The sequence below is a fragment of the Melospiza melodia genome, chromosome 1 (assembly GCF_035770615.1).
Source record: "Melospiza melodia melodia isolate bMelMel2 chromosome 1, bMelMel2.pri, whole genome shotgun sequence".
Lineage (NCBI taxonomy): Eukaryota > Metazoa > Chordata > Aves > Passeriformes > Passerellidae > Melospiza > Melospiza melodia.
In genome coordinates this window covers 84,679,910-84,697,575 of record NC_086194.1, presented here as the reverse complement: position 1 = coordinate 84,697,575, position 17,666 = coordinate 84,679,910, and the positions used below count along the sequence as shown (strand labels likewise).

Here is a 17,666-nt window from a genome sequence, read left to right as displayed (position 1 = left end):
CCATTTTAACTCCTTTTCTCAACTTACCTTGGCTGTTTTAAAGCCCATACTTGTCCACTGGGTGGTAGCAAAGTGCACCGATTCGGAAACACTATAGCCACAACATACTTTGGACACAAAGGATCCAGGAAAACAGACAACAAACTGCCCGCTCTGCTGTACAGTACGGTGCACCCTGATCCCCTCCTTGCACAAGACCTCTGGGGAGATCTGGAAAGACACAGGGAAAAAAAAAGAGAGAGAAAAGAAATCAATGGGAACTTCCTTCCTGGCTGTGTGCCGCCATGCTGCAGCTCATGGAGCAAAGCTGTGCTCTGGGAACAGCTCTGCTCCAGCTGCTTTCCCTCTCCCATTCCGCACGTGCCAAACTCAGGGTCTGCAGTGACTACTGCAGAAATGCTTCTCTCTCCTCAAACCAACACCTTAAACTCCCCCATGCCCAAGGACAGAACACTGTCTGCTCCTACAGGGAGCAATGCAGATCATTCAGCTTTCCATCTGATCTTTTCCGACTTGGCACTAAATCCATTGTGCTGCTGCACTTCTGTGAGATGTTAACATGGGTAACCAAGGCAGGGTTTTTTGTTATGGGCTCCCCAATTTGTATTTAAATGCACTAAAAATAAATTGCTATCAAAAAGATAAACAAAGGAAGCAAAAATACTAAAGTATTAGATTTCTCCTATCCATGCTGGCATCATAAGATATCAGTCATGGCAGATGAATTGATTAAATCCTACTCCCTTTGCGAGGCTAAATACATTATAGATAGTATTATAAAATGGACATTTATTACACTTACATGTTTGTTTTTATATTAATACATAATAACAGCCTTGTTGGAAAAATACCACATAGGTAAACACTGCAAACAGAAAGTAGCCCCCTCTGCATTGCTGCAGTGTAAGACAAAACCAAAATAAATCCCCAACCAACCAGCCTCCTGAATAGCATGGGGTTCTCAAATGGGAACAGCTCTCCCAGTGTTAACCTACCATTACATTACTTTCAAGCATTTCCAGCCCTGGAGTGCCATTGGCTTGCAGCAGGGTATGTACCACATCATCAAGTTTGTTCTCCTCCGCAGCAGGAATGCAATACCTGTTGTTTTGTCAGAGGAAAAGAGAAAGATTTACTGTGGAGTAAATAACAGTCCACAGCTACACAGTAACAGACAATTCAGAGCAGCACATTGATTAGAAGAAAGAAATTCAACACAGGGTATCACACACAGCTCTTTTGGTAAAACACTGAGGATTGAAGGGAAGCTGTTTATTCAGACTCAGTCTGATTGTGTTCAGCAAGTATCAGAAGACACAAAATCCCCAAACCAGAAATGTGAAAGAAAACTCAGTCCTCTGTAGAGTCAGAGGAGAGAAACCAGCAACAGACTGATGGTCATTTTAATAGCACCAAACCAGCTAATTATGGACAGAAGTTTGCATCTTGTGAGCACCAATATACGTTGTTATCTTTACCATAAAAGACTGTATTTATTACCAACCAAAGGATCTTCACATTTAGTAACACTTTCTGTTTGTAACAGTCAAGAAATCACAATTTCCCTCTACTGTTAGTGCATTAAGTTGCCTAAGACCTTCTTGCCTTGCTTACTGAACAAATCCCACATCCCTCCTCTCCCTTCCAACACAAGACCTGACTAAGAGCAGCCAAAGTGGCAGGAAAGGTTTCAAACTCTGCAGGGAATCCGCCAAGTTGCACATCCTCCTCTGCTTAGAAGCCAAGGAAGCAGCTGTCCTCTTGTGCTCCCTGCCAGCACTGCTCCTTCAGCAGAATGACAAGAAGTAACACAGGAGTCTCTTAGAGCCACACATCCAGAAATCTGCTGTTTTCCTGGATGCAGGGAGGCGATATGGTGACAACTGGTCACTGCTCTTGCCTGCAGCCTGTCTGAGGGATGGTGCTCAGGCAAGTCAGAAGCATCTCCACCTTCCCCCATGAGTTACCCTTACTCTTTAGGCAATGAGACCTCAACCTGGAGTCCATCTGCCCCCACACCAGTAACACACACAGAGCTGTTTTTCCAAACTTGGAACAAGAGAATGAGGCTGGAATGACGTTTGGGGAACTGGTAGAGTCTTCCTGCCATTCATCTGATCTCTCCAGCAACTTCATGAAGGGTTCTGCTGGCCTTACACACCTTGTCAGGGTACTTGCCCATAACATGCACTAACTCCATGTGCATCACACAGGGTTATCCTGACTGAAGAGTCTGTAGGAGGCTGCACTTCCTATGATCTGAACACCTCCTCACTGTTCACTCTACTGATGATGACTTTGATTTGTGTTTGTTAAACCTCAAGCCAAGAGGCAGAAGACATGACATTATCTGCTGTGGATAACTGCAGCCACTGTAAGAGTTTATTTATTAAGAGCTCCTTACAGATATATTGACAATGGTCAGGACCTTGCTAAGAACTCCCAGGGTTATAGAGAGGTGAAGTAGAAGAACAACTTTATCTTGGAACAGTAAAAAAATGTATGCTGTGTCTCAAATACTTTGACAGCTTCAGTACAGCTCCCCAGGTGTGGTGTATCACTCCAGTTACAGGGATGAAAGTATTTTAAATTTGAACCCACTCTTCTCTTTTAGAGTCAGAAAATATGGCTGATTCAAGCACACAGTCCCTCACAAGACAGGCGCAGGAAAATGCTTGGGAAGGTTGTGTGAAGAGGAGAGGCAGCACAGAAGTGCATGGAACTGAATACCTGGGGCATAAAGGGGAATGAGATCCTTTGCAACTGGTGCATGCTGCAATTGCACTCATCTGCAATTCCTGATGTACCTATAAAAATGGGAAGTGAGCAGCCAGTGTAGACTTCTGAATATCTTGGCAGAACAAGATTTCCTTCTCTCTTTTAATGGGCACTGAGGATCCCTCCAGAATAAAAAGGTTAGGTCACTGACCTCTGCCCTGCATGCAAATTGAGTTCTCCCCTGGTTAATCTCCAAGAGGTAAAACCTGAGAAATTAGAGAGTGAGCTGAGCGATCTGCAGATAAGCAAAGTGGTTTGAGTAGCCTAGGGATCTGTCCTTGGAAAGAAGATTTCTGGGTGGTAGAGGGACTTGGCAAGACAGAGGAGATGTTTGGAGCCCAGTGGCCACTTTGTTCTCCCCAAAGCAGTGACTGAAGGCAAGGCTGTCAGAGCTGCTCCGCAGCAGACCTGGAGATATTAAATTCATCTTCTCCTAACACAGCTGGGTGCTTTATTGCACTATTAAAAGTTGTAATGAGCTAATGAATACTAGCCTGACACTTCAGGCTGGCAGCCTTGCTGAAGAATAGCTTCAACAGACGAAGGAGTTTCACTTCCTTCTTATGAGCTATTCCTGCCTACTATGCCTGTTTCATCAAGGCTATCACCACAAAGAGGCCTTAAGCTATGTACTCATCTGTATAAGTCCATCAAGATAAAGCAAATGGCTTTTTATTCTTCTTGGATTCAAAAAACAGAACACTAGTCTTTCCTAAAATTTGAGCTCTCTGCATGCAAGCCTGTTCAATCCCAAGAGTCACATGTTTTGACACACAGCATGAAGAGAGGCCTCAGAACTTAATTAGGGGATTCTTGAACAGCTTCTGTTTGGAATTTACTGTCATTTAAGACTAATTTAATGTTTTAGAGAGAAACAGACTCACCTAAGGTTGAGGACAATGTAGTTTGCTCAGTGATCTGTCCTGACAGTATACTATTATAAAAGATTACACATTCCTGATTCACAGAACAGGGAAAAGAGCCATGAAATGCCCATGACAGAAAGTGACAAACTCCCAGGTCTGCAGCATAATCCAAAAGTTACACCTTCACCCCTTGAAAGGACCACCTACAGAACATCTCTTCAACTTAACACATCTAGAGAGAGAGGGGAGATCCTGCTTTCATGGTTTTCTCCAGATTTCAAATCCTTTTCGTTGGGCCATGTGGTTTTCCAGTGACAGCTGGACCAGCACCCCTGACATCAGCAGCATCTGAGAAATGTGTGAGAACACACTTTGCATATGCATAAAGAGCAGTCCATGATGCCACTGCCACCGTGGGGACATCAAGACACCAGAATAGACCATGGAATACCAAGTGAAACTTTTCTTCCAGGAAAGGGGTTTTCATCTCTTAAGTTTGTACCACATTTTCTCATTAAGACTGGAAACCCCAACAACACACACACAGACACACACTGGACCCTCTAGGTGAGATTCCCTCAGACAAAAGTACTACACAAGCTGCTACTAACACCAGCCTACAGGCAGCCACTGCAGGGAATGTGAAGAAAAGCCACGGGAATACCTACCAAATGCAATCAGCACCAGTGTGTAAGTAGTCAATGTATGGAAGGTGATTTTGGTCTCGAGACCAGCATGAGGTAGAAAAGACCATGCCAATATTTAGCCAAGGAATTGTCACTCCTAAAACAAAGAGATTGAAAAATGAGTTATGAGTAACTTCAGTTTGCTCAGTAAAAGATAGTTTGAGAGGGCATTTAAATCAAAAATCTTATTCTCCCTGTTAGCTGACCCTTGAAGTTATAAATCTTCCTATCAGAGTGAATAATTTACAGGGAGTAATTAAACAAATCCAGCATTTTCCACTAAGAAAATATCTAGCAGCCAACTGCAGTATCCTTGAACATGTTTGTCTTCTAATAGCTGTATAAAACTTTTATTCTTAGGAGAATTCACAAATACCCATAATTAAAGCTCACTGCCATTGATCAGAGGAGGTTGCTTCATGTCAAGCCTTTCAACAGGTACCCTCTTGTTTCCCAGCTGGTTTGTTCAGGCTCAACACCTCATCTCAACAGGAGATTCCACTGTGCTTCCAATGTTTCTTATCAGTAAACTAAAATGGTGTATAGGCAGCTGGAGAATCTGTCAATTAATTTAGAAAATGTGTGTGCTGCTTTTCCCAGTGCTACAGACTACATTTTGCAAGTGTGGAAGTAGCACAGCTCTGTCCTGACACACAAGAACACTGACAGCCTGGCAAGAACAGCAAGGGATACAGCAGATACAAGTTTCTCCCAGGAACAGGGTCTCAACTGCTCATTAATCCTTTATCTGCATGGCTGCTTTCTCCCCTTTAAACAACACCTCCTACGTACAAGTGCATGTCTGCTCACTCAGCTGGGGAACAGGGGGGCAGGAAGAGGGAGAGGCACTTGGTGCCCACAGCACCACACTCAGAGGACACCGACACGAGCAGAGAAGGGACTTGCTTACCAGGCACAGCACCAAGATGTCGCAGGATGGATCCTGTATTATTAGGAAGGACTGTGAGGTTCCACCCATGCCTGTTTGAGGGTGACACAGAGGGACACAGTCAGTGCACATTCCCAATGCCAACACTCCCAGTGCCAAGCTGCTCTGCTGGGCTCTGCTCAGGAGTGAGTGAGGCAATAAAGAGGATGGATTTGGGGATCTTACCTTGAAAATGGTTCAGATTTTCCCACAGGAAAACCACTCCCATGGGTGTTGGTATCTACTTTTCCACAATGCACTGCTACATGGCAATCTTTCTGTTCCACTATCCGCCAGTATTCTTGCTGTGGTAAGAGAAAGCAGTAATGCATTTTAAATTTGCTGAACAAGGTATCTCTCATTAAAATATAAACCCCAGAAATTTACAAGGCTTTCATGACCTCAGTGTAATTCAACATAAACTATGGCTTAAAAATAAGCATATAAATAACTGGAAGTCACAATAAGGCAGGCAAAATTTAGATCCTCTTGCTTTCTGTGTTTCAGCACATGTCAGATTAAGAATTCTTTCTCCTCCTCAGCTCATCAATACCTTTATTAAAAACGTTCAAATATTTTAAAAAAGAAAAATCAGCACCATGTCTATTTAAATTTCTTTTTAAAATTCTAAACTAGACAGCCTTAAATTGATTAGAGAAATGCTTGAAAATCAACTATCCTGAATCTCAGTGCCCTGAAACAAAAACCTTTACCACTCCTTGTGCTGGCCTCACCTCTACTTCAGCTACTGTAGGCTCCTTTGTGAAGCACATGTTCATGATGTTTCTTGCTGTTCGGTAGAAGGTTGTTAAAGAAACAGACCTACCCTGTGGAAAAATAAAATAAAATTAAAAAGTGAAAATAAAAAAACAAGCCTACTTTTCCCCATGCCCTCACTCTTATCCTTACAGGCTCGATCCCAGATGACAACAGAGGGAAAGAGGATGAAGTCTCCAGAAGTATGGGTCTAAAGCTCATTTTGTTGCTGAGAGAAAATACCTCAGAAGATACAGAAATTCAATCACATCAACTTCCCAAACCCACCATTAAAAAGGCCAATTGAATGTTCCCAGAAGGAACATTGCTTTGTCCAGCACAACACTTGGTGTTTGATGAATACAGAGGATGGACATGGCCCAGCTCCCTATGACAGGTTGCAACAAACCCAGTATGCAGCCAGTCAAAATTTACTTTATCCAGTAATGTACAGCAATTTACATTATCCAGTACATTATCCAGGGACTATGTGGCCATGCTCTTCATGTACAAGGAGCAGGTATAAAAAGACCTAGAAAATTCACGGAAATGCTCAGCATCAAATGTTGTATGTGGTGGAAGAGCGTCACAAAAAGCAGAGTTTGCCAGGATTACTGTAATCACTTGCTTTCAAAAACTAGTTTTGCTCAATTCAATAAAAGCAGTAAAAATGCCAAGGAACCAAGACCTGTTATTACAAAGTTAGAGAAAGGAAAACACAGTAAAATTGCTGAATAAGTGCTTTCATTCTTGGCACTGCTGCAGGAGCTGTACAAGAAGAGGCTCTGACTTGGTTTTCTGCTTGAGCTAGCCCCGAGTTTCCAGGCACCTGCTTTCCTGCACACCTACACCTCCAGAAGCCCTGGGAAGCGCCATCCAATGGCTTTGGAGGCAAGAGCACGGGAACCCCCCTGCTCCTTTCAGCCCTGACATCATGGTGTGCCCAGACAGGAACACCTCTGTTGGCTCCTGTGCTCCAGGGCAGGAGGAGGACGCTGGGAAGCAGCATGCCAGGAGAGCTGGCAGGCACCACACAGGGGCTGAGGGCACTGCTGCAGGCAGAGACAGCGCCCTCTGCAAACAGCGAGTGCAAAATGTCTGTGCCCCCTCACCAGATCCACTGCTCCTTCCCACTGTGCCCCCTGACTGCTCCTCTGAGCAAGCACAGGCTTAAAAACTCTGCATAAATGGGTTTTATTATTTGGACTGTTACCTTTCTAGCTAGTTTTTCAATTATGAAGCAGATCTGCCAAACCACTTCAGCCTTTTCTTGTGTTTAATTTGTTTAATAACTATGTCCGAGAGTAAACTAGAAAGAACTATAAAAGCAGCTTTCCCCCACAGGCCAAGTCTATCACTCTGCTCATATGGCTGTAACGTTGTCACTTTTTAAATTGAATGCTGCATAATTAGCTTTAGCAAAAGAAAACTTTGTGAAATGCCCAGGGCCTGGGGCACTCTGCTTCCCATAAACTTCAGAGCTGGATTCTCTGTGATCCAATAAGCAATTTCCTTCATCTTTTAATGCCCTTGTGAAGGGTTTATTGTGGCAGCCTTTTACAACAAAACCTCTCGTAAAGGCAGGGCCCGCACCAAGGCTCTGCCGCCACCGGCAGCAAACCAGCACTGCAGCAGCTGCCGTCTCCCAGGCCCTGCCTCCTCCTCTGGTCTTATGCAGAAAAACAAAATTAACGCCTCATCTTCCAAGATTAGCCCCGTCTTTCCATTTCTCAGATAGACAAGACAAGAAAGAAAATAGAAGTATAAAGCGAGCAAGAAAAAAGAAAGTGGAAAAGTGGAACACTTTAACCCTTTAAAATTGCATATTCCCATTTCTTCCTCTGCCAAGAATTTGGTATCTTTTTAGTCTCCTAAAAACTGTAAAACAAATTAAATGGCTGAGAGTTGCCTGTTTGTGCTGTTTGGTCTTTTTCTTAAATCTGAGGAATCTTGTAACATTTTCTGATGACAACACAGAAAATAATTTTATATGTTTTAATGGAGCATTCTAACCAGAACACAAAATGAATTGCAGGGGAGCAAAATAACCTTTCAAACACCCTGGAAAGTATCTCAGCAGTTCAACAACTGTCCTAGGAGCTTCAAGCTACAAAGTAAAGTCTCTATTTCTATGACAAGAAGAGAGGAAGGCTTAAGAAAAGAAATTTCTATTTCCTCCCCTGATTTTTCTCAGGTCTGATGCAGGGGCCATGAGAGCCCACGCAAGGGGAGCATCACCACCACCACCAAGCCTGGAGGGAAGGCAGAGAGAAGGACACTGCAAAGCTATGAATGGTAAAGACATTAAAGCAAACATAAATATGAGCTGAAACCAGAGATTTCACAATAGCCACAGGTGGAAAGGAGGGTCTCCTATTAAGTGGAGTATGAAAATGCCAAGTCTCTGGGTGAAGAGAGCTCAGCACAGGATTTCCATGACTGTTTATGGGAGGGCTGGCAAAACCTGCATTGTGATTTCTTCTGCGCATCCCTCTATAATGAGTCTGCTAATATGCCTTCAGTTTGTTCTGTATGGAAACAACTGCTGCTTTCAGTCAGCACCAGTAAAGATTTTTAAAATATTTTCAGAGCTAAAACTGGAGAAAAAAGTGTGAAAATCTTGCATCAGATGCTGCTTTGATGTCAGCAGTTTACCTCACACACTTAGAAATGACAACATTTTAATCGTCAGGTAGAAAAACCACTTATTGGGGAGTAAAGCAAGCAAGCACAGCAGCCTGCAGCACACATCTAAAAGCACAGCAAGCCTCACAGCCTGGGAAGGAGAGACACTGAAAATAATTTGGGAGTCCTGGCAGAAAGTCAGCCTAACACAAAGGAGATTGACTCTAACCTTGACATGTGATATGGTGGTAACTGCTCCTGGAAGACTGCATGTCTCTTGCTAAAAACAGCTCAAGCATGTGCTGACGGCAGAAATTGCTGTGAGAAATCCTAAATGTATGGCCTCTTCATAGTGTGAAGAACAGACTTTATGGCCTAAACTGGACTAGAGCCATATGATTATGATGTGCTCCCTCCAGCCCTCAAGATATTGACCTGGGCATTTTTCACATACATGGGTTTATTGTGGTTTAATTTTTGTTTTGTTTTATGTGTGTTTTTCATTTTTAATTAGAATTAGCAATGTGCTTTAAAAAGGAACCATTACAATCCCATCATATGTGGAAACTGGAAACTAATATGAGGGCAGGTTCTGTTAATGAATTTCAAATATTCTCAGGAAGATGTTATTAGGCAAAGAACACTCCCCCATTCACACACACAGGTTTAAAAGGCTTGTTCCATTAAATGCCATGATGCACTCTCTGCTTACAACTGATGCCAGCACCACATTCCCTCAGTCTTTTAAAGCCTAGTGATGAACTACATCAATTTTACATCTTGTGGGCTACCCTGGTGCATCAAGCTTAATGCGTAATTTCTGTGTCTTGAGGCTTTCTCTAAGTGACATAACCAGTATTAATGCATCAGTCCTCCTACAGGGCTTTACCCTGAGTGCTGTGGAAATGAAGCTTCACTCCTCTCTCTGCACTCAGGCTGACCACGTGTCTCACAGGGTGCTTCACAGCAGGGATCTCTCCAGAAATCCACCAGAGATTTGCTTCCCCCTGCCTTCCCCTCAGTCCATCACCTGTGACAGCAGCTCCCAGTCTCTGCACTACAAAGAACGTGGGATGGGATCAAAACAGACACTTCCCAGTGTTCCCATGCTCAGGACAGAAGTATTTCTACCTGGTATTGTCAGACTCAGACAGGCTCTGATGCTGCCCCTACTGCCAGAGCATTTTTTGGTCACCAAGCAGAAATTCTGGGAGCTCTCTGCCTTTTGGGGTAAAGGCCTGGTCCTCAGCAGACTCAGACTAGTTATACCAGCTACACTTTACTTGCTTGCTTTTTTTTTTTTACTTCCTAAATCTAATTGGGATACTTCTCACAAATCCCAAACTTGCTTACTTGCTTTTTGAGTGGCTTTGTATCTACTGAACTTTGAATGGGACTTGCACTGGAAAAGAAAAAAAAGGCATTCCCTCACTAAGTTTGAGGTTGTTCATGCAGCAGTCAGGGTAAGGTTTATCAAGTTTTTCATTTAACCATCATTAAGCAGAGGATATTAAGCACAGAAATGCCACTTCACTATTCACAAAGTCATTAGATAAGCTTCTCTTCAAGGGCAGCATGGCAAAGAGATTGCTTTTCAAAGGTGGGATTGAGGCCAGAGTCCCCAGTAAAAAGAATTTTTGGGCTGACAAATCATAACAGACTGCAAAAGAAAACTGAAGCAGGCTTTTAAAGCCCAAGTCCTGAGCTCATGCAGTCCCTAAATAGCTTAACAATAAGTCATTTTGGGCTATCTGGCTTCATTTCCTGGTGATGGAAGTGAGATTGGAAGGGGAAGAACAGCATATTCTTTTACTGGGCACGGACACTCAATGCTATATTTCTCTCAGAGCGCAGCTACACCATTCAACTCAACTCCAAATTGCACTGTGAGTTGCAGTGCCAAGTCCTGCTCCAGAGCAGGAGACTGCCAAATAAAATACAGTGAGAGAGTCAGCATTCCTTTGCAAATGGATGTACTTGGTATATGGAGGACTGAGCAGCCATGTGACTGCTAGTGCTGAGCAAAGTCTGGCATCGTGGATGAAAATAATGTTTGCATTTCAATTTGCCCTTTCTAAATGTAGTAGTATTTCCAGTGATGTTCGTTTTGATGTGCAGCACTACTTCACTCAACAAGAGATTTGCAAGAAGCAGGAATGAGAAAGCAGAACATTACTTTAAATGTCACTAGAAAATGAAAATAAAATCTGTGTCTGCAAGGATAATTGGGCAGAGGTATTCAGGGAGCCTCTCACAAGGAGATGAAGGGGGGCAGAGCCCAGTGCATCTTGTTATGACAATAATGCCTCCCAGCTTTTCCAGACATCCTGCAAGAGCCAGGCACATCAGGGTAAAGCCACCAGACTGCATGGCCATGAGAACCATGATACCTGCTGCCTCAGGGATGCCACTGGAACCCATCACAGCTCCCCTCAGGCAGCTGGGCGTGCACCCAGACACCACCCACACACCAGCACCACCGGCTCCACAGAACAGGCCAGCCTCATTACCTTGTATATACACTTGTGTAAGTCGCTAAGCACTCCCTCCTCCTCCTCCTCCTCGTCCTCCTTCGTGGTCTCCTTTTCCTGAGCAAAGAGCCGCCGCCTGCCCGTCTTCAGTGGGACATCGACCTCTTTTAACTTGTTGCGGAAGCCATTTTTGTGAACCACGCCATTGATGAGTCCATTTTTGGGCTCAAACCGGGGCAAGGAATGGAACTTGTAGGCATTCTCTGAATGTCCCTCCAAAGGTCCTTTCCTCTTCTCCAGGATTTCCTTTTCCAGCAAGACCTCCTTCTCCAGTTTCTTGTGCTCCTCAGGGGAGAGGGAGTCATAGGAGAGCAAGTACTGGCAGTAGGCTTCTTGTAGCTTGGCCAGCCTGTCCTGTGCAGTTTTGGGGATGCGCAGCATGTCTGCCAGCTTGTTCCATTTCTTGAGGTCAGTCACTTGCTGCATCCCCCCCATCTCGTTGATCAGCTGGACGAAGCAGGCCAGGTCGAGCTCGCAGCCTCCTGGGGTGCACACATGCCAGGCAGCAGAGGAAGGGAAAGGGAAACACAGGAGGAGATTAGGATTAGATTACCTGTGGGCAGTTCATGCCAAATGTGCTACCAGGCTGGGCACATGGGAGATGTGACAGCTCCAGGCACCTGGGCACCAGAGCAGGATTGTCCCTCTCTTACATGCCTCCTGCTAAAGAGAGGCACACAGCACTGTTTTGTCAGCTTAATTCACTCACAGGCTATATTCTGCTACTTGCAACAGCCTTCCCTGTGATTCTGTTTGCTCTCCTCCTTGAGTTTCATGCCCTTCTTTTCTCAGACCACCCCAAGCTATCTCCTCAACATGCATCTGTGCCCTGGTCATTACCCAGTGGCTGGGCAGATGAGGGTTGCCCATCTCTGTAAAAGCCCACACACCCTCGCCCACCACCAGTCCGCGTCTGGGTCATACCAGGAATAAACAAAACCAGTGCCAAGCTGGAGTACTGGCCATCAGAAAGACAAATACCTATCCTTTCTGCAGGTGAAATAACAATTATCTAATATCTGCACAACACCTTGAATGAAGTTAGTATTTAAAAGGAGCACATTATTAATTTCACTACAGGTAATAAATTACATATAAAAAACAAAGGGAGGTAAGGGTTGTTTGGGGTTGGAGCCTGCAACCGCATAAAAAGTTCCAGACACATTATTCTTCCAGTCTGAGGCCATCCATATTTTATACTCCATTCTGGTTTTGTATGTTTTAAGATGACTAGCACATTTCACACTCCAGTCAAAAAAAAAAAAAAATTACACAAACTGCAGCATAAAAAGCAGCCAAATGGATGAGGAACAATAAAAGAAACATCATAAATACTCTGAAAGCACAGAAATAAATCATCAGTGGAAAGAGTGAAGAAACAGCCTGAAGACCACCTACAATTCAACAGGGTGCTGTTCAAGGGAAAGAGAGAATAAATACAAAACCAGCGTCAACATCTCTGCCGCCACACTGTCTACCCTTTGCCTTTGAGAAAAGTAAAGAATCATCATGCCACAGCCATTTCAGAGCACTCAGAAATGCTACTGCAACAGAGAAGGGCAAGAAGCAACATTATTGTAAATATTTACAGTAGGATGCACAGTTACATCATCTTAAATCATCCTGCCATATTGCTTTTTTCAAACTACCCTGTGCTGTATTTATACTGCCCACACAGCACAAGGCAAAGGTGTCTGGCTGCAGACAAAACCAAGCATAAGGCTTTGAGTAGAATCTAAGGGTGGAGGCAGGACCACGAGGTAGCAAATTTATCCTATTTAGTACATTTGAGAATAGGGTGAGGGAGGTTATAAAAAGGTCTTGAAGCTGAGAAAAAGTAAATACCGCGGGGAGAAAAAACAAAATGAGTTCGGAAAGTTTTCTATCTTTCCTCTTTAATCTTCCATACATAATATAATATAAATGTAACTTTCAAGATGGATTCTCTTAGTTTGTTGGTCGGTGGTTTCTACATGCAAGCCACAAATAAGCTGAAGGTGGAACTCAAGAGATGGCTTTCCACGCCAACAGATTCAGCAATCTACATAAAGTTGGGTAACATACTCCCAAACTTGGAAAGAAGCGTGGCCCAAATTTACCATTATATGTTTTCTCCAGCACACACTCAGTTTAAGGTCCTAGTTTCAGCACTGTTGAAAATTCAATTTTCTCCTGCATCATGGAATGATCACTCATAATCACTCTGCAGTATTAGAGCTCGAGTAGCACTTCATTCAACCAGAGTCTACAGCTAAGGTTTGCAAAATGCTCTCAATTATAATTCCATTTCACACAGTCATAACTTTTGGAAGCATTTATATCTCAGACTGATGTTTTCCAGGATCGACCTAAGATTGCTGCTTAAAACTTTCCTTGAAAGATTAAAAAAAAAAAAAAGGGGGGGGGGGGGGGAACCCAACAACAACATAAAAAGGAGTTCTTTGAAAGCACCTATAGCAAAATGACTTAAATAGGAGATCTGGCACATTATGCAGTAGCAGTGTTTAACTTTTTTTTTTTAATTGCCTTAATTTTCCTAAGTTAGGAATACTTTTAAATTGTTTAGTGAGCAAGCTCATTTTAAAAAAGAAAATTTTAAATCTTCAGGTAGGCATTTAATACCAAAAGCTGGCACTACACAAGCCATTGGCAAAAGTCCCACTTACTTCAATGGAAAAGTGATTTGGCCTGGAGAGAAGGGCTATGTATGCATGTCTACTTAAATAATTGTGCATTTATAGCAACAGATTATTTTATATGTTTCCTGACAGAACCAACAAATTCTTCCTCGTTGTGCACTGATGATCTCCAGCTTCTTTTCTCCATTTTGTTTTTGATTTTAAACAGAGGATAGGTAGGAAATTAACCACAGAAAGGATACATAGGATGCAGATTTTTAAGAGACCACTGTTTGCTCTGGTTATATGGCACCCAGCAGAATAGAATCCTTGACTACTCATTAGGCTCTTAGGTGCTTAAATAATACAAATAATTAACAGTAATGCCATCTTAATGCCAAGATAAGGTATTTCATTAAAAAGTTAACATTGTTCCAGGAGCGTTAATCGAGCTGTCTTGCACATTTTCTTCTCTCTCTTGCCAATGTAAATGTAATTCATTATTTTTTTCCATTAGCATACAACCATTGCATACATTAGGCATACAAAATGTTCATTTATTGCTGCTTGAGTGATTTTAATTTTCAGATTTCCTTGAACGTTTTTGCACGGCTATCGTTCCTCCTTCTTGAAACTTTGTTATTTCTCTGCTGTGCCCTGCATCAGTTTACCATAAAGTCTGCAATAATTTTGTGTGCTTTTATGCATTTTCCCTCACTTACCATATGTGATATAAAACAAAGTTTAAGAAGGAGGAGGCGGGGGAGGGAAGTGTTGTGAATCGTTTAAACAGAAAAGCGTCTCCTTTAATCCAACCAGCCGAAAGCCTGCCTTGGGTCGGATCATGCCTCAAAGGCATAACTCTAGCCTTGAGTTGCAGCATGCAGGTTGGGAGAGCTTGCGACTCAAAACACCTCAAAAACAAAGGTAAGAACTTAGAAAAAATAAAAACACGGGTTTCTTACTATGTGGTGTCTGCAAAGGCAGTAGAGATGGAAGTAGCTCATCCAATAGTTCATTTGTATGCTGCTGTTGTCATGTTTTTACAAACTATTGTCACATTTTTGTCACGTGTCATATCTGACAGCAGACCATAAACCAAGAATTCTGTTAAATAAGTGATTCTCACTCAGGCATTAGCCCTGGCAGACACCTGCTGGGAGAAATAATGAAACCTCCATTTTGCAATCAACTACATTTTACTGCCTATTCTTGACACTTAATGGTTGTTAAATGTCAGCAGGTCACTGCGAATTTGTGATTTTAAGTGTCTGAGTACCCAAACACAAGTCAGTTCTGAGATATTTTCTTTCCCCTTTGGTTAAATGTTTTTAAAGGAAGAGGCGGGGAGAAAAATGCATTAAAGCCTGGCAGCATTGCAACCTGTTAGGAAAACATCTTTGGAAATGTTCAAAAGACATTCTGAAACAACCTTTAAAACAGGGCTATCAATATACATAGTCATACAACCACATAAATAAACAGCAGAGAAAGAAGAAGATTCTGAAATCTGCAGACCAAGGTCCCATGGAGCGATTTCTTTTTCCCCTGGGTCAAACAGGGAGGAAAATGGCGATGTAAAGTCACCCTGGAAGCTCTCTGACAACCTACCTGCATAGTGCCTGGCCAGTGGAAAAAGAGAGAGATTCAGAGCTCTGCAGTGTTACCTGAGCAGGGGCATGGTTAAGCACAAAGGCAAACAGAGCATAAAGTCCATACAGACACTTAGAAGCAGCGGCAAAAGGCCAAGGAATCACAGCCCTTACCTATGAGTGGGAGTTCATCCATGGTAATGCCCTGAGATTTGAGGTGCTTCTTGATGCAGGCCAGCCGCTGCACGTTGGGTCCCCAGCGCCTGCCTAGCTTGTGTATGTGCTGAATCTGTGTCACAAACCGCATTTCATCGTTTAGCTTGCACTCAGGTCTCCAGTCTGGAGGAGGAATCACCCTGCACATCCCATACTTCTCTACCTGAGCTCGGACTGACTCAATGTATATCAGTGGGTCATGAAATTCCTTGGTGGAGGGCCTAAGGATGGGAATCTCCCCCAGCATCCCCCACCCAGACTTACTACTGCCCTTTTCGTGCTTTCCCATTGAGTCTTGTGGCTTGTGCAAGGACTCCGCTTGAGAGGTAGAACGATTTTCACAGGAGGCATTTTCAGTTTTGCCATGTGCTTGTTTCCCTGGCGTACTCTTTCCAGCAGTGGCTCTTTTCGGCCTATTTCTTTCCAAACTCTTCTCTGGCACTTCCTTTCTAAGGTGTCCATTGAGCAAAGGCTTTTCTACTGCTGCCTTTTTGCTGGCAGCTTCTGCCAAGTTGACGGCCCCTTTCATTCTCTTGGTGGGCGACTGTATTTTGTCCATGTGATTCGTCTCTTCCAGCCTCCTCTTCGAGTTGCGCAGCCCCTCCCTCAACTGTCTCCCCACCTCCTTAGTGCATGTCTTTTGGTTCAACTTGCCATTGACTTTTACACCATTAACAGCGGTATTGTTAGACTTGGATGCTCCAAGGGATAGCACCTGTTTGCGGGTTTTTGCATTGCTACTTTCTATTTTCCCTGAGATTGTGTGGTTGACAGGTGAACTGGGTTTGTGGTGATTTAGTTTGGTTTCCTTGACCAGTTCTTTCTTGGCTTTGGTGTATGTGACAGTTCCCTTTGTCACTGTTGCAGTGTACTTCACAGTTTTGGACGGTGAAGGTCTGACTTCTCTCATCTTTTTGGCACTGGCTGCATTTGCACTCGGAGATGACATTCGAGTGACCCCGTTGACTTTAGAAACCTGAATTGTCAGAAGAGTTGTAGGAGGAGCAGAAGGAAGGAAACACAAAACAGAAAAGTAAATTAATAATATGACCACTCAGGCCCAGTCTCCCATTTGCTGGACAACCATATTCTGCAGTCCTGACTCCTGGCCCCATCACACAATCTTCACATAATGGTTTGCACACAGGTAAGAGAGGGGACTAGGCATTTATAATAATCAAATTAAAAAAAAAAAAAAGGTTGTTTTTTTTTTTTTTTAATTTACCAGAAAGACCCTAGTCTTGCTTTCACAGGGTACAAACCCTCTGACATTAGGAAGGGTGAGGTCCTTTGCTTGCATTGCCCCTGTCCTTGTTTACCAGAAAGCTGTTATGGGATTAGGAACAACAGATAGTCTGATTTACAAACTAATACCTTCACTACCTCTTTTTCTGGCCCCCAAGACACTTTATCTCTCTCCCATCCAACTTTACGTGGATACACATTTCACTACTTCTCAGCAGACAAAATAGGCAGCATATATTATCTACTCTAACTGGCATCTGCACTTTTGCAAAAAACACATCGAGATTCAAATCAATTTACCTTCCATCCATGCATTCATATAAAAAGATATGTGGAACACATTATGCACCCAACAGATCAGCATGGTCATGAAGGATCCAGTCTGTCATACATATTAAATCTTGGGCAGCATGTTGTTGCTGAAGTTGATAATTTGAAATAAAAAAAAATGTATACAGTAGTACAATGTATTTTTTTTTCAAGTTTGGTATCTGGGCAATGTTGCTGACACACATTCTATTAGATCATATTGCATCAATGGAATTAGAATTGCTGGACTCTGCTGCTTTCTGTTAGACATTTAAATCGAGTTATGAGACTAGAATTTGTATTTTACCTACAAGATGTGTTAAGGACCAAAACCAATCCCCATCTACAAAATGAATTGAGATTGCTCAGCACTGCCAAAGCTAAACCCCACTACTAAAAATGAAGTACAAAACTCAAATTTCAGCATTTACACAACTTTAAACATTGACTCCTTGCCTCCTTAAATGATTGTGAGCACAGAAAAACACACCCAAAAGTCAGAAGCATTGATAAAAG

At 43.0% G+C, this 17,666-nt stretch overlaps 1 protein-coding gene across 1 annotated transcript in view; it reads right to left on the bottom strand.

The window, feature by feature from the left end:
* JARID2 (jumonji and AT-rich interaction domain containing 2) overlaps positions 1 to 17,666 on the bottom strand; it is a 210,418-nt gene that overhangs the window by 11,464 nt on the left and 181,288 nt on the right. The window contains exons 7-14 of the mRNA XM_063160161.1: positions 15,555 to 16,572; positions 11,150 to 11,652; positions 5,993 to 6,085; positions 5,445 to 5,563; positions 5,241 to 5,311; positions 4,313 to 4,427; positions 996 to 1,101; positions 28 to 210 (exon numbers count right to left, since the gene is read on the bottom strand). Coding sequence (XP_063016231.1) covers positions 28 to 210; positions 996 to 1,101; positions 4,313 to 4,427; positions 5,241 to 5,311; positions 5,445 to 5,563; positions 5,993 to 6,085; positions 11,150 to 11,652; positions 15,555 to 16,572 — 2,208 coding nt within the window. The remainder of the gene's footprint in view (positions 1 to 27; positions 211 to 995; positions 1,102 to 4,312; positions 4,428 to 5,240; positions 5,312 to 5,444; positions 5,564 to 5,992; positions 6,086 to 11,149; positions 11,653 to 15,554; positions 16,573 to 17,666) is intronic.